Genomic DNA, 16725 nt, shown 5'->3' with positions numbered 1-16725 from the left:
ATTAAAATATGCAGGAAGGGAGTAAGTTGTTCAAATATCTCTTCCACCTCTTACTCATTAAAAAACAAACTGCCATGCGACAAATGACCTGATGTCCTGGCCAGTGCCATTATGGTCAACATCAAATCAGTTCTTTCCCTCTGGACCTTTAGATATAGTTTGGGCAGAATTCCAAAATGAATGCTTGGAATACATCAGGGTAGCATACTTCAGCCTTAGACCAGCATGTTAGGTATCCTTTGAGGAAAATCTTGTACTGAATTGAAATTTGGTTTTGTAACATGGCTAATTAATACATCTGTGTTGTTCATATCAGCGTTTTCAGAAGGTACTACATAAATACAAAAACATAGATTGGCATGCTGAGCTATTTTGGAATAAGTCAACACGGAATGCATTTGTTTTTTGAAAATTCCAGTTTGTAATGTATTCCAGTAACTGATAGGTGTTCTGAATTAATAATTACTATACATGTACTAGAAGAGATAATCTCCCAAGAGCTCTTCCACCTTCATTAATCTGTGATTCTGTGAACATTTCTAAGTGCTAGATTATACTTTACATTTCAGATTTTTTGTATCATGATGCATAATCTGAGTTCTTGTGGTTACTAATTTATGTTTACTATGGTTAGCTGCTAAACGTATTGTAGAATTAGAATGAACACAATATTAAGGAGGCTTTATCTTTAGCAGGTGAGATCTGAAACCTTTATTGAAATCTTTAGCTGAGCTCTCATTAGGACATAGAAGTAACCCTCAGTTCTCAAAGGCAATGGCGAACCAACTTGAGCAGTTTCTATCGAACTAGAGGGGCTTTGAGTTGGGTAACTAGATAGATGAGGCAGTTGATAGAGCACTTGGCCTGGAGTCAGAAAGACGCATCTTCCTGAGTTCAAATCTGGTCTCCGGTCCTTACTAGCTGGGTGACCATCACTTCACCCTGTTTGCCTCAGTTTCCTCATCTGTAAAATGAGCTGGAGAAGGACATGGCAAACTACTCCAATATCTTTGCCAAGAAAACCCCAAAATAGGGTCACCAAGCATCCAGCACGATTGAAAACATCTAAACAACAACAAATAAAGGGCACTAGAGATTTAAAAAAAAAATGTTGGAACTATAGGGGAGCCTTGAACTCTGATTTAAGCAGTCACATTTGTTTTACTTTGGCTTGTTTACTTGACTACTTTAAGAATTCAGTTTTGCTGTGCCTGGCTATAGGAAAAAGACTGTATTTAGAGTCAGGAGTATCTGGTCTCAAAATAATCAATAAACATAAAGTACCTACTGTATGTTAGGCATAGTGCTAAATGCTGGAAATCCTGGCTCTGTTCCCTTTTGCAACCTCAGGCATTAGTTTCCCTTTCTGTAAAATAAGAGTTAAACTAAGGGCCCTTCTGGCTAGTTTGCTTCATTCACAGAATCTCATAGTTGGAAAAGACCTCAAAAGCTATCTAATCTAACTTATACTTAAACGAGTGGTCAGGCAGCTTTTGTTGAAAGACCCTCAGTGGGAGGGAACTCACTAGAACTCAGTGTGGTACCCAGAAAAAAAAATGCTGGATTTGGGGTAAAAAAAATGCTGGATCTTCATGTAAATCTCACTTCTGCCACTAACTACTTGTGGGACTTCGGACAGGTCATAGCCTCTCCAGGCCTCCATTTCCACATCTATAAAATGAAAGGCCCAGATCAGGTATCCTCTAAGGTCCCTTCTAGCTTAAAATGTCTAATCCTGTGACCTCCCAAAGCAGAAGGTTCCATTTTGGGAGAACTCTCATTGTTAGGAAGTTTAACCGTAACGTTAAGACCACATTTGCCTCTTAGAAGCGTCCATTTGGATTGGTGGAATAGAAACTTCGCATGAAACTTTTGTAGGAGCACGGCTCTCGCTAGCTGGACAGCTGAGAAGTGTTCATGGCTTACGTGCCTTGCAATTACAAACAGGGGCCTTCCCAAGTTCGGAGAATTGTTTGATCTGTTCAAGGTCAGACAGAATGTAAATACACTCTGAAAGTATTTGATAGTAATAGAGATAAGTTAACTTGAGCTAGAATAATACACTATTTAAAAAAAAAAAAAGTCCTGTCCAAATGGGAAGCACAGTGCTGGATAGTGAAAAACTCACTGGCTCTGGCATTAGAAGATCTGAATTTGAATGCCACTGCTGATGCATGGTGCATTCTGGGGCAGCGAGGTGGTATTGTGGCTAAAATGATGAGTCAGAAAGTCCTGTGTTCAAATCCAGCCCCCAAAACAGACTAGTTGTGTGACCCTGGGCGAGTCACTTAACCTCTGTCTGTCGCAGTTTCCTCAGCTGTAAAATGAGTATAATAATAGCTTTAAGGATAATAGTTTTAAGGATCAAATGAGATAATGTTTGTAAAGTGCTTAGTACAATGCCTGGCATGTACTGGTGGCTGGTATATAAATGCTTGTTCCCTTTCCTTTCCCTTTCCTCTGTGACTTTGGAAAAATAATGTAAACTCTCAGGATGTCAGTTTCCTTCCCTAAAAATAGGGAGTTGGATTAAGATCACATAAATTTTTTGCTCCTGGGACATGACCTTAAAAGTCATCTAGCCCAACCCTCTTATTTTACAGATGAGAAAACTGACACCCAGAGGGATTAAGTGATCTGTACAGGCCTGAGTTCGAATGTGACCTCAGACATTAGCTGCGTGATCCTGGACAAGTCACTTAAACCTGTTTACCTCAATTTCCTCAGCTATAAAATGAGCGGCAGAAGAAATGGCAAACCACTCCAGCACCTTTGCTAAGAAAACCCCAAACGAGCACGTAACAGAAGTGACAGAACAACCCCATCACAAGGAGGAGGGGTGTGTTGGTGCCTGCTCATACAGACTCATGAGAAAGCTGGTTGTGAAATTTTCAGAGTGAGCATTTGCACCTCAAAAATTGGCAAATACCATAAATCAGGGCTTGATTTATTGCTTTTCTAGGCTTCAAGTAACGGTGAAAATGTTAGTAATGTAGATTAAACTGAAAGGTGTCCTGAGCCCAACCTCCTCCTTTCCCCATGAAAAGTCAGTTGTTAAACATCTACCAGCACATCTCTAAGGTATAACTCATAACGTTAGAAAATTGCAGAGCTGGAATCCAAACTCATGCCTTATGACTCTCCTAGGTGGTGCTTAAAATCCCTCCCATCTCTGTCTCTGTGATAGCTCCGCTAATGAAGGAGGACAACTAATTCACAGGCTCTTTCTCTCTTTTGTCTTAAATCAAGTCAACAGAGTTCTCAGAGTTTGCATGCAAAAGTGCCTTTAAGTTAAATTCAAGCAGTGATGGAATATTGATGGTGCTGCTAGCCACTGAAAACGACATAAAAGAAGCAAGCCACAGAGGACCCAGGCACAAGCTATTTAGAACCCGACGGGGAACACACAAAACAAGAGAAAATGCAAACCAGTTTTCACTCTATTTGTAGTATAGATCAACGCTCTGAAAGTTTAGGAAAAGGAGAACTGGTGGAAATATAGCATTGTTTGTGATGTATTTTAGAACACTGTTCCTTTTTTAAAACCAAATACTGATTTTTTGATTTTTTTTTTTTTTGCAGAGCCAGTTAAACATTTGGCTCTAGATATGTGGGGGGGAAAGAAGGGGGAATGAGAGAACAGCCACAGCTTGACTGGACAAGCAGCTTTGGGCAGTGAGACCATGGGTAAATAGGTAAAATAAAAGTCAAATTGTAGAGGGCATTACAAACCTCAAAGCACCATGTAGGTCTGTTGTTGTTCAGTCATGTCCAACTCCGTTGGGTACAGGGCTTTCTTGGCAAAGATACTGGAAGGTTTGCCATTTCCTCCTCAGGCTCATTTTACAGATTAGGAAACTGAGGCAAATGAGGTAATGTGACTTGGCCAGGGACACATAGCTAAGGCTGGATTTTTAACTCATTAGGTGTTCCTTACTCCAGACCCAGGGCTCTATCCACTGAGCCATCTAACTGCCTCATATAAATTCATGTTCTTATAACATGCTAGCTATTATTAACATATGTTAAATTTAACATGAAGAAACAACCGCCAATGGGTTCCTCTGTGCTTTCTTCTGTGGTTCTGGATGTTTTTATAAAGTTTTGCTGATTTTTTTTTAAACTAAAAAGAGGGATTAGGAATTAATCTAACCAGGGATTCAAAATCATTCATAGATTCTTAAAGAGGCAGGAAATGTGAGTTTTTAATTGCCTTAGCCTTAGTAAGAGGAGTCTGGCAGGAAGATGAGCTGGAGTCATTTAGACTAAGTTAAGAGCAGTGAGAGACCAACCCTTGTACCTCACAGAGAAATTTTTTTACACTTCTCCAGTACACCTACTTTGTAATTTTATGCAGAACTGTAAACCTCTTGAGGACAGAAATTGCATCTTATCTTTGTAGCTTTCCCAGTGTTTAGCGTCATGACCTCTATGTAGTCAGGCTACAAGAAGTTAACTCCCCATCACCATATGCTGGGCGCTGGATACACAAAGACAACCCTAGTCCTCAGGGGACTCCCATTTTAACAGAGAGACAACGTGTAAATTACTTTGTACATACAAAGGATAAACAGAAATCTGGGAGGAAATGGTGTTTGGCAAAAGTGTCCTCCTGAAGGTGGGAGGTGAGGGACAGAGATGAGATGAGAGCCTAGTACAAAGAAATGAGCGGTGGAGGATGGTATGTGAGGAACCCCATGGGGTTGGATCAGAGAGTGAGGTAGAGACTGGAAACATAGGAAGGGACTAGATTGTAAGGAGCTTTAATGACAGAGGACTTTATGATTCTGAAAGTATTAGGGAGTTTGGGGTAACAGAAAATTCTTCAGGAAAATCACTTTGGCTGCTGAGGAGAGAAAGGATGCATGTGGGGAGAGACTTAAGATACCAGACTTCGGTTTAGCTGTTGATATACTCCTGGCAAGAAGTGAGGAGGGTCTGATGATCTAGGATGGGAGACTTGTATGGGAAAGAAGGGGATGTAGAAGTAGAAATGATAAATACTGGTTGAATTGAATGAGACACTGAACTAAGGCTGAGAGAGTGGGAATGGCGAATGAATAAAGCACACCGTTTAATTTGTTTGCTTAGAAAAAAATCAAAGCTTTTTTTATATTTGCAATTAAGTTATAAGCTTTGGGGGTGACACCTCTCCCCCTTAACATTTCTATCCCCACCATGCGGTTATTGGCTGTAACGTTCAGTCATCTAACATAATGATGCATCCTTATGGTTCAGTCATTTTCAGTTATGTCTGACTTTTCTTGGCCCCATTTGGGGTTTTCTTGGCAAAGATACTAGAGTGGCCAGCCATTTCCTTCTCCAGCTCATTTTACAGATGAGGAAACTGAGGCCAACAGGGTTAAGTGACATGCCCAGGGTCACAAAGCTAATAAGACTCCAACCCTCTATCCACTATATTGTTTATGGGTGTGTGTTTTTTAGAATATCTGCATTTAGATGTAACGTTTACCCCAACCCTAAAGCCTCTCTTTCTTTGCTTCATTCTCTCTCTTTTCTACCAGGACATAATTTAGAATGTATCTCTAACGGTCGAGTTACTTCATCACTTCTGACTTCAAAGGGTGAAATCACAACGCATGAGCAAGAGGCTGGGACCACAGATGGGACAAAGGTTCCTATGGTAGGAGTTGGCTCTGGCCCAGACACGACATCTCCAATTAACCTAACAGATGATCAAATTGCTGCTGGCCTTTACGGTAATTCCACACACTTGTTCGATCTATTTCTTAGCACCACAGTCCCTTGTTAAACATTTCTAGCCATCCAATTAAATGTAATTGGACAAACATTTATTAAGCATCTACTATAGGTAGAGTCATGGACCCAGGATATGGAGAGCTGACCTCAAAGCCAGGAACTTGAACCTAGCTTCAGTCTGGGTAAATAACTTGTCAATGGTCTTGGCAACCTTGAAGGCCATACATTATGGAGAAGGTCCTGACAAACACTGGTGGAGGTAGTTCCCTTACCTAGAACTTCCTTTTATTAATGAAATCACAGGTTCAGAGATGGATTTGATAGGAGAAAAAAATTCACACCATTTTCTTGGTGCTGCTTTAAAGGCAAAAGAAATTGGATTCAACAACAGCTGTTTTTCTACTTCAAAAGTGGTTTTTCAGTTTTCTTATTTAAATTATAAACTTAATAAGCCTGAACACTTTAATGTACAAAGAACAGAAAAGGTATGTGAAACTGTAAAGTTCTCCTAGTTTGTTTTAGTGGTACATTGGCTAGAGCATGGGACTTGGCATCAGAAAGATGCAAGGTCCAATATGGCCTCAGACACTTTCATGTGGCTATGTGTTCTCAGACCATAAAAGCTTTATATAAGAGGTAGCAATCATTAATGATTCTTAAATTTAACACAAAGCACCAAAACTGCCTTGCTTCTCTTTGCTTTCTTCTCAAATTCCTCCTGATACCTTATATGCTTTTTTTCTATAAAATTGCACCGAAGCTTTCTTTCTCCCTCCCCTTGCCACCTTTTTTTGAGAGGGGAGGGGCAATGCTACCCACCAATCTCTCTCCTTCTCAAGAGAATCCCACTCTTGTAACAAATCAATATATTGAAACAAGACAAAGCTACTCACTGAAAAAGTATGGTTTCCTCTCACGCTGCACCTCTAGTTCATGTGTTTTTAATATAATTTAGAATGTTGTTTTCGTTATACACCCACAGTTTTTCAACAGCCCTTGCTTTATCTTTTCAAGCATACTTGCCCCAAATTATATGGTGTTATATGCAGAAATATAACAAATGCATACAGTGGTTTTGTCTCTGAGGCATTAGGGTTTTGTCCAATTGGTACTGATGTCTATATTCCTGGCTGCTGTTTCCTTTTCCACAGTATGTGCCAATAATGACAGTACGCTGAAGTCTATCATGAAGAAAGATGGGAAAAAAGAGGCCAACAGCACCAAAAAGAATCTTCAGTTTGTTGGCATCAATGGAGGGTAAGGCTTAAAAGAACGATGCCATTTCTGTTCCTGATGGTCTACCTCCTTTCCTTCTTTCCTGTAACGAATCATCCTCAAGGCTGCTGCAAAAAAGTCGTGTTTGGAGATTCTTTTATCTTCTTGATAACTTGTGTCTTTTATCTAAAAAGTATGATGAAAATGAACAAATTTCATCTTTGCTTCTGATTGATTGCTAACAAAAATAACCTTTACTGAAATACTGCCACCAGCAGGTTTCTGGCTAGTCCTTGAACAAAGCACACTTAATTTCTTGTCAGAATTCAAAACATAACAGAAAAAGAAAACAAAGGGCATTAATGGAATTGGGCTTCTGCTTTAAGACTTAGTTTTCCATGCGTGATAGAGAGACCTTAGACTTTTTCACCTAATGAGCAGCTGTGTCAGGGACCTTCTGATTACGGTATCACTAAGTAGAGCGTGCTATATTCAGTTTTCACTGGTTGTGTTTTCCTATTATTCCAAAAGATCCACATCTCCTAGTGTGGCCACTTTCTCCACAGATAGCCCAAGACAACAAACCAGTGCAAAGAGACCCAAATAGCTTTTTGAAATAACGTGCATAAAAATTCTTATAGAGATATTTACAAGAAAAACACAATTTAGAATGAGCATTGAGGCACATAAAGTTAACATCTGTATTTTGAGCCATTCTGTTCTATCTGAGCCAAAAAAAAAAAAAAAAAAGAGGGGGGAAGAATGAAAGGAATGTGAAATAAAATTAAGAACTGGGCAACTTCAGACCTGGTTGGCTTTTGAATTAGATTTAAAAGTACATTTCCTTACTTTGTAGTCGATGGGATGGAATTTTTTTTTTAAGCTCTGCCTCATATCTATTGCTTGCCCGGGATGTTTTCTTCTTTTCAGAATTCTTTCAATGTCTTCAACTCATAAAGCCTCAGGATTTTAAATGACTTTTGAAAAGAGGTCAGTCTTTTTAACTTAGGATATAAAAGTTTCAAGTCCTAAACTATTGCTATTATTTCAAGAGCTCCCCTACATAAAACTGTAAAGCTGAAAAGGACTTTGGAGTATTTTGTCCAGCCCCCTCATTTTACAGATGAAGAAACTGAGGCCAGAACAATTAAGTAACTTGCTCCCAGTCACACAGTTCAGGGCACACAGGACTAACCAACATTCTTTCCACTAACTCTCATGCCATATACTCTAATAGAAATTTCTAAGTCGTATCACTGGGTCTGTCTGGACACACATATGCATCTCCTGAAATCCCAATTGCCACCTAGGTATGAAACCACCTCAAGCGATGATTCCAGCTCAGATGAAAGTTCTTCTTCCGAGTCAGATGATGAAGGTGATATCCTTGAAGAGAAGGAGATGGTGGAGGAGGACACTCAGGGAATGGCGCAAGGGCACCATGCAGTTAATGTTGAAAGTTTCAGGTCCGTCGGTGTGGAGGAAAATGAGATAAAGGTTCCAGAGAACAAACCAGAGAAGGTGGAAATCAGAGAGAGGTGTGGTACATTCCTCTTCCCTCCCCCTCCCCTGTCATAATATGTGTAACGTTTACTTCGGGTGCAGTAGAATTGTCGAACAATTTTGTCCAGAGCATCCTTAAAAAAGAAAACAAACAAAGACCATTGTTCACGTTTCTAGTTATTCTGTTAACAGATAAGCTAGGGCACATGACCACATATCATGTGATGGTGAGGATTATTTGGCTTCTTGTCACCACAGAGACTTCTGAAATCTTTGTTCTTCAGTTTCCTGGACCACATTTTATACCTGAGAACACCGTTCACATGTTCCTCTAAAGTTTTTCGTGTGTCTGTTTGACTTCTAAGACAAATCAACATTTTCTTAGTGACAGAAAACAGCTTTTAATGATTTCTTTAAAAACTTTATCTCCAGCCATTTATTTCCCTGCGGATATCAGTAAGCCATTATTACAGAACCGTTGGCTGTTGAGTAGGAATTTTTGTTAGTTTTCAGCTAAAAGTGGAAATTATAAAGATGAACTCTGTCAGGCAGCTTTCATTATTTTGTTGCGAGTTGACCAATGGAGAATACCACTAGGAGTACGCTTGGGAACATCATGAAAAACTAACTGAAGTAAAAACACTGATTTTCTGAAATGTATTTAACTGAGAGTGCAGGAGTCCTTAATGTTTATGAACAAATATGGAATAGACTCTTTTTTTAAAAAGGGAAAATAAAGCCAAGGATTGAAGGGAATAGACAAATAGACACTGTGATACTTCATTAAGATAAGGACACCAGCCTCTCAAAGATCCATTCATTTTCATTTGGCAAATCAAAGTTCAGCTGCCTTAGGAGAAGGTAAGTGTTACTGGGTCTACACTGATCTGCAAGTATATTCAAGTAACTCAGATTTTTGTTCTGACTTTTAAGTCTTCACCTCCTTGAAAGAAGCACTTTTTTTTTTCAGCAACCAGAACAAGTACTTAGTTTTCTGATCAATAAATGTGCTCCTAATGTATAAATAAAAATATTATAAATATACATGGTAATCCTTGTGTGTGAATAAGAATGATAAACAGAAATGGTTTACTTTTATTTATAATTATAACATTTTTATTTCTAAATAGTCATTTTATTTATGCCTAAAAGTTGTATTTATACATACAAATCCTATTTTAAGCCTATTATTAAGAAGTAAATGATGATTTTTGAAACTAATTCTGTCTTGATATTTGTATCCAGAACCATTGTAAAAACAAAAACCATTTTCAGTATAAGAACTAAGCATCCAGCAAAGTCCAGAAGCTGGAGATGAATGGAAAATCCCAAATCCACAGTTTCAAGTGTCAGCCAGCCCTTTTCTTTGGTGCTCAGGGGCCAGTATTATATCTGAGGCCTTACCTGGGCCATTTGGCCTCTTGTATTTTAAAGGATTAAAAAATTTGTTGTAAGAATGATTCTTTACAAATCCAAATCAACGGGCTTTTATTCTTTTATCCTTAGGTACGAATTAAATGAAAAGATGTTATCTGCATGTGTTCTGCTAAAAAATAACCTCAATGATCCTAAAGCCCTAACCAGCAAAGATATGGTAAGCTAGACCAACATACGGTCCCCATTAGTGGTCTCTGTAAAGTTGGTGTTAATGTGAACCATCGCTTGCATACTAGCCAAAGTCTGCCTCTAGAGCAGTTTTCCTTTACAGCCTCTTCCCTTGAACCATAAATGGAATGAGTGGGCCCAGCACGAGTCATATGGCCTCTTCCTGGTGCCACCAACACAGTGACCATTTACTTCCATCCTGTCTCTGGAAATTCTTTCCCCACCCTGTACTTTTCTTGGGAGTATGTCTTCATCTCTGAGGCATGTACTCAGAAATGGGAATGTGAATGAGGTACAGGCTCTTTGCATCTGCCTTTTCCACTTCTGTTTTCAGGCTCATCATGGTCTAGGAATCAGCATGCCAGCATTTGAGGCACATTTTTTTTTTAAAGCTTGCTGTCTGGGCAGAAGTCAGCATTCCTTTTTATTACAAAACTGCATATTATCTTCTGATGTGGAATGCATAGTGCAACTATTCTTAACCCTAAGGATGACCACGGTGGCCTTCTCCCATTTCGAGGAGGCTTTGAAACAACTGAAAACAAGTGGATTAAGGTTGTGTTGCTAATTCTGAATGTCCCAGGAAAGGTTGCTTTGCATTCTGCCACACTGACTGAATCTGACAAACAAGCTCCTTGGGTTTCGGCTCAGCTGAAGGGTGATTCTTCTCTCCCTTCTCTGGGGCATTCAGAAAGTTCATCTCAACAATCGCATGCATTTGGGATTTTTCTGCAGTGACTGGTTTAGTTGCATATGAGCTAGTCATTCAATGAAAAAGATTGATTTTTAAACTCACAGCATCAGAGAAAGAATTAGAAGAGTCTTATGGACAGGCCCATACAAATGGGACCATTTATATTATTGCATATCTGTACTTGACTTTAAATAAACTCTGAAATTTAAAAAAAAAATCATGCTATCATATATCCTATGCAGGTCCATTTTTGGAACACCCTAGACCTGCCCTGTCATTTTACAGGTTAGGGAACCGAAATCTAGATAAGTTGTGGCTTACCCAAGGCTGGCCATTTAATAACAGATCTGAGATTAGAGCTCAGGTTGCCTGACCCCTTGTTTTGGGGTTATTTGACTCAGAATATAGAGCTTCTCCGCTTCTGTGACTAGTAAAGTATATTTTCTTTTAAAGATACCCTGTGGTCGTTTCACATATTTGACATAATTACATAAACCCACCCAAACTAATTAGTAACATCACTGGCATCAGGCAGAGAAGGTCACTAGGAGCTTTAGAGATGAAAATCTTAAAGCATTCCCAAAACATTCCAAACATCTAAGGGAAACAGAATGACTATGTTGAAAAAACAACGAAAAGAACAAGCTTTTTTTAAAGTGCCTACTATGTGACAGACCTTCTGCCAAGCACTTTACAAATGTACAAATTTGATTTGATCTCCACAACAACCTTGGGAGGTGTTATTATTATCCTCATTTTATAGATAGGGAAACTGAGGCAAACAGAAATTAAATGACTCGCCAGGGTCACACAGCTACGAAGTGTCTGGGCTAGATTTGAACTCGGGAAGATGAGTCTTTCTGACTACAAGCCCAGCACTCCATCCATTATATCACCTAGCTTCTCTTCCTCAGAAAGAAGTTGCCCAAGTCTCTAAAATGGGCATAAAAATACTTAATGTTACAATCTTAGCAAGGATCAAATGAGATATTGCATTTATTTAACAAGATCTTGAACAATTAAGCGTAGTATTAAAGTTTTATACTATTGTTACTATTTTTAACATGGTCCAGTGCTGTGACTCTGGTGTGTGGTTGGTCAAGAGGAGGCAGTATTGCCAAATACGTTAAAGATTCTATTGATGATTTTAGGGGAGTCATTTGTAAAGTATATAAAAGGGCTTACAATGTACACATTATTTCAAAAATTATTTTGGTTGATCTCTTTGGATATCACCTCTATTTAATTAACCATTTATCCTTTCATATCTCTGTCCTAGTAAGCAATCCCTTATAATAAAGAAGGAAAAAAATTCAATAGAACATACTGAAAAAGTTCACTGTTCTTTGCATCACTCCAAACCCCTGGCACCCCACCTCTTCTAAGAAGTCAAAGGAAGGTGTCTGCTTTGGTTTGGGGCCCATATCAACCATCAGCTCTCACTTTTACATGGTACCTTACAGTTAAAAAACAGGTTAAATGTAGTAGATCTCATTTGCTCAGTCATGATGATGGCACCACAACATGAGATTTAATTTGTTAACATTGACTTGGAAAAGAGGTAGAAGCTCCTATTTTGGACTGGTTGTTTCTGAGACCACATTTTTGCCTACACTTGACTAAAAAAGGCCTGGTTTCTTGGACTGTTAGCTTGGGACTTAGAAAATCTATAAATAGAAGAGGGGGGAAATGATTGCAACTCTTTTGTTTTTTTTGGCAGAGATTCTGTCTCAATACCATCCAGCACGAATGGTTTCGGGTATCGAGTCAGAAGGCAGCTATCCCTGCCATGGTTGGAGATTACATCGCTGCTTTTGAGGAGGTCTCCCCTGAGGTCTTGCAATACATCATCAACATGGCAGACGGCAATGGAAACACAGCCCTCCACTACAGTGTCTCCCACTCCAACTTCGAAATTGTGAAGTTGCTTTTGGACGCTGGTATGTTGGCTTCCCTACTCATCTCCCAAAATGAAAGAGATCCTGTGGAAGGAGTGGAAAGAGAACTAGACCCCAAGTGAAAATTCTAGTTCTTTAACCTTTTGTAGCTAAGAGCCCTTGGCCATCCTCTCTGAGATGCAGTTTTAACATCTGTAAAATGGAGATTAATATTTTGTGCTACCCATCTCACAGGGATGTTGTGTTATATTTTCTCCTTTTTATATATGAGGAAACAAGTTAAATGACTTGCCCAGGGTCATACAGCTCGTAAATAGCTTGAGGCTAGATTTGAACTCAGATCTTAAGTGGATTATTATCCTGCATCAGAACTAAATTACTTTTTCCCTCTCCATCTTCACATAATACAGCACATGTTTACTTAGTTCTGTAACAAACATGTGAATCTTAAAATCTAAATAATACTAGATAAAGAATATGTCTTGTCTGCCTAGAAATAAGTTTTTGAAGACCATCTTGGTATAGTAAAGTAGCAAAAGAAGAGGAAGTTTTATTTAGTGATATTATAATACCTTGTGATGATAATATAATATTGTATATTGTGATGTTATAATGTAGTGATATTACAATATCCTTACTCTTGGATTATTTACATCTATGGGTAGTTATTTAGCATTATTATATTCTCACTTTTAGGTGAACCACTTAAGTTTTTTTGGCCTCATTTTGCCCATCTATCCCTAACTCAGTTGACTGGAATTCTATGCTAAAGAAGCACATATTGTGGATTTGATTCCAGGGTAGAGTGGGCCATGGCTATAGACTATCATTCCAGCCAGCTATCTTGCAAACGTAGAACATTTATCAAAAGAAAGGAAATTCACTAAGAGACCATGCATGAATTGGTACAGATCTAACTACTGGAATATAATTAAGAACCATTAGACCATAGATATTTAGCTAGGAAAGACTTTAGAGGTCATGTAGTCCAGGCTCCTAATTTTATACATGAAGAAGGTAAAATAATGTGTCTAGGTTCATAGTACTATTAAAGAGCAAATCAAGATTTTAACTGAAATTTTCTGGCTACAGATCCAACACTTTGCACCTTACCATGCCAACACATCACCTACTACAGTAACAAGCATTTAAGGTTGATATTACTCTTATCAGAGCTGCAGTTAAAATTGTGTCAATTCTAGAAAACCATGGATAACATGGATAGGTATGTGAATTATTCCTTGATCACTGAGCCATCTCAATGAATTGTTGTGATGAAGAAAGAGAATAATAGTACATATGTATATGTATAAAGAAAAAGCATATCAAAACAGTTCATTGAGATGGCTCAGTGATCAAGGCATAATTCACATACCAATCCATATCTAAGCCTCTTTGATGTCTATCTCATATCTTGCCTGGTGACCTCCATCCCAGATGTTCAGGTGGACTGGAGCCCTCTGACCTCATGTTGGTCTGACCAGCCACAGTCAGACACATTGCACCTTGATCCCAACAGAGTGGTGTCATTTAGTTCTCTGTGAGTATGAAGTACAACATGCCTAGCAACCTAGGTGATAATTACTTTCATTTAAAAGAATCTGATGAGACCTTTCCTTTCTACTCCTTGATACAATGCCAGAGAAGGAATTTTTGAAGTGAAAGAAGCGAAAACGTCCGAAGGTAGCCGAAAAAGCCACAACGTTAATTGAAGAATGTTAACTATATGCTGTGGAAAGTAGTTAATACCATTGCTGGAAACAGAGAATCCTTTAGGATAGACAAAAAAAATCCTGTCGCTAACTTAGATCAATAAAGTGTGTGTGTGTGTGTGTGTGTGTGTGCACATATATACATACACACATATTACATATATGCATGTTGAGAGAGACAACACCGTCTGAGAGGAACGTAGCACTAAATATAAACATCGAAGGGTCCCGCAGCACAAACCCACTCCTCCCTTTCACCTCATTTTATCTTGACGCATGTTCCACGTTTGCAGAGCATCCCTGGGACATAGCCGGCTATTGAGCCGATGCAGCTTCTCATCTTTAGCATCTTAGCTTAAATATCTGGTCTTCCACAGATGTCTCATCTCCCTTTCCTGCCTTTCCCATTCCTCTCCTTTAATTAGCAGGCACTGGACACATTTAAAACCTACTGGATGGTAAATTAGTAAGCCCTGGTAGACTTCTTAAGAATTATAGGAATAGAAAATTGTCTGGCTTCATTAGGTGTGTACAGAAAGAATGACTCTACTAGTTCTTGGCAGTTTCTTAGAGGACTCAGTCTATCCATTCTCAGACCAAATAGGCCTGGGGCTCAATGTCATTTAGTTGGAATAAGACTTCTAAAGATCCAGAGACATCAAAAATAGCACTTTGCAAGTTCTAAAATACTTTGTGGCAGCAGCAAGCAGCCACAAGAACATCCAGCGTCCACACAAGCTCTATTTTTTTTGATGGTTCTCACAGACTTGCACAGTTTATTTCTTCTCACCTTAGGTGACCATGAAGAAATCCCTTAATCTTAATTGTGCCTCATTTTCCTTATCTATAAGACTAAGGGGTTTGACTCAGTTTGCCTCTCAGGTCCCTTCTAGGTCTTACTCCATGATCTTAAGATGTGGCTGTAACATTTGGACCTCACCAGCTTTATTTTTTCCCTCCAGGACTATCATTATGTAAGGTGGTCTCAGGGCAAGCTCTAGAAGAGAATGAGTGAGACCACCTATAGGCGAGAGCCTATATGAGGAATACAGAGAAAAGAGAGAAGTCAGATAATTATAGTGGTTATGAATCAGAGAATGAAGGTTTAACAGAGAGGATGAATAATTTTTTAAAGTGGAATCCTTTTTCTTTGCAAAGGGGAATCTACTTCACTGAGAGGGAAGAGGGTGGTAGTAGGGAGTGGGCAGGGGAGGAAAGGGGACACAGTAGATAGAATGCTGGTTACCTGGAGTCTCTTTGCCTCAGTTTCCTTATTTGCAAAAAAGGAGATAATAATGGTCAAGCACTTTTAGCACAGTGCCTGGCACTGTATAAATATTGACTATCAGCCTTTTTACAACCATATAAAAGCAGAAGAGAAAAAGGAGCTAATGATAAGTAAAACCCCAAAGGAAGGGGTAACAAATGGAGGAAGAGATCAAGGAGTACAGGAAGAGAACCTGTGAAAATGGACCACTTAAAAAAAAAAATCAAAGCTACTAAAGAGCAAAAGAGGGGAGAAAACCTTAACTTGAAATAAAAAATATACATTTTTTTCACTTTATAGGTTTATATTTTCCTCCATCTCTAACTAATCTCCCCCATCCTAAGCTGTGATGGTTGGGGGATTTCCATGCCCCCTCATCCTCAACCACCCACTGCACACAACTGGTGACACGTGATTTCTCTTTCCTTCATACCAGGGGTGGGGAACCTGCGGCCAAGTGTGGCCCTCTAGGTCCTCAAGGGCAGCCCTTTGACTGAATCCAGACTTCACAGAATTTCTGTGAAGGGCTTCACAGCCACAGGGTCCCCACCCCTGCATTTATTCCACTTTTTTGGGGGGAAGAGGACATTTTGCTTTAAAAAAATCTCATTTCCTCCACTTTTCTTCTGCAGTCCTCGTATTCTTTGAGTGCCTGTGCCGTGTTTGCACACAGAGTTGGGGGAGGGGGACTACATTCCACAGGGATTCCTCTTCTCCCTTGCAGAAGTGTGTAACGTAGATCATCAGAACAAAGCGGGTTACACCCCCATCATGCTGGCAGCCCTGGCTGCCGTGGAAGCCGAGAAAGACATGAGGGTCGTGGAAGAACTTTTTGGCTGTGGAGACGTGAACGCCAAAGCCAGCCAGGTCAGTACTGCTGCTTTGTCCTGTGCAGTGGGGCCGTTCCAGGAGGCAGGAATACGGGGGAAGAGCTGTTGATAGCTTCCTGGAACAGCAGGCACGGATACCTAATGTTCCTTTTTAGTGCAGTCAGCCCCCTGGCTGGTCACTGCTACCCCCAGGGAATCTCTGAGCAAACACTCAGTCACTGAAACGTTAAACCAGAATCTTTGTTCATCTTCTGGCTCCTTTCCCTTGAATCCTCCTAGA

General features: G+C 39.5%; 1 protein-coding gene across 3 annotated transcripts in view; it reads left to right on the top strand.

The window, feature by feature from the left end:
• The window catches only part of KANK1 (KN motif and ankyrin repeat domains 1), a 266157-nt gene that overhangs the window by 242463 nt on the left and 6969 nt on the right, over positions 1-16725 (top strand). For 2 of the 3 annotated variants that reach the window (XM_072610895.1, XM_072610909.1), the window contains 6 exons: positions 5526-5720; positions 6873-6978; positions 8247-8474; positions 9946-10033; positions 12459-12678; positions 16340-16482. In XM_072610895.1, the coding sequence (XP_072466996.1) occupies positions 5526-5720; positions 6873-6978; positions 8247-8474; positions 9946-10033; positions 12459-12678; positions 16340-16482 (980 nt within the window). The remainder of the gene's footprint in view (positions 1-5525; positions 5721-6872; positions 6979-8246; positions 8475-9945; positions 10034-12458; positions 12679-16339; positions 16483-16725) is intronic. The other variant, XM_072610900.1, reaches the window with a different exon arrangement.

Source organism: Notamacropus eugenii, chromosome 1 (assembly GCF_028372415.1).
Source record: "Notamacropus eugenii isolate mMacEug1 chromosome 1, mMacEug1.pri_v2, whole genome shotgun sequence".
NCBI classification, from domain to species: domain Eukaryota; kingdom Metazoa; phylum Chordata; class Mammalia; order Diprotodontia; family Macropodidae; genus Notamacropus; species Notamacropus eugenii.
This window is presented reverse-complemented; position numbering and strand designations above follow the sequence as displayed.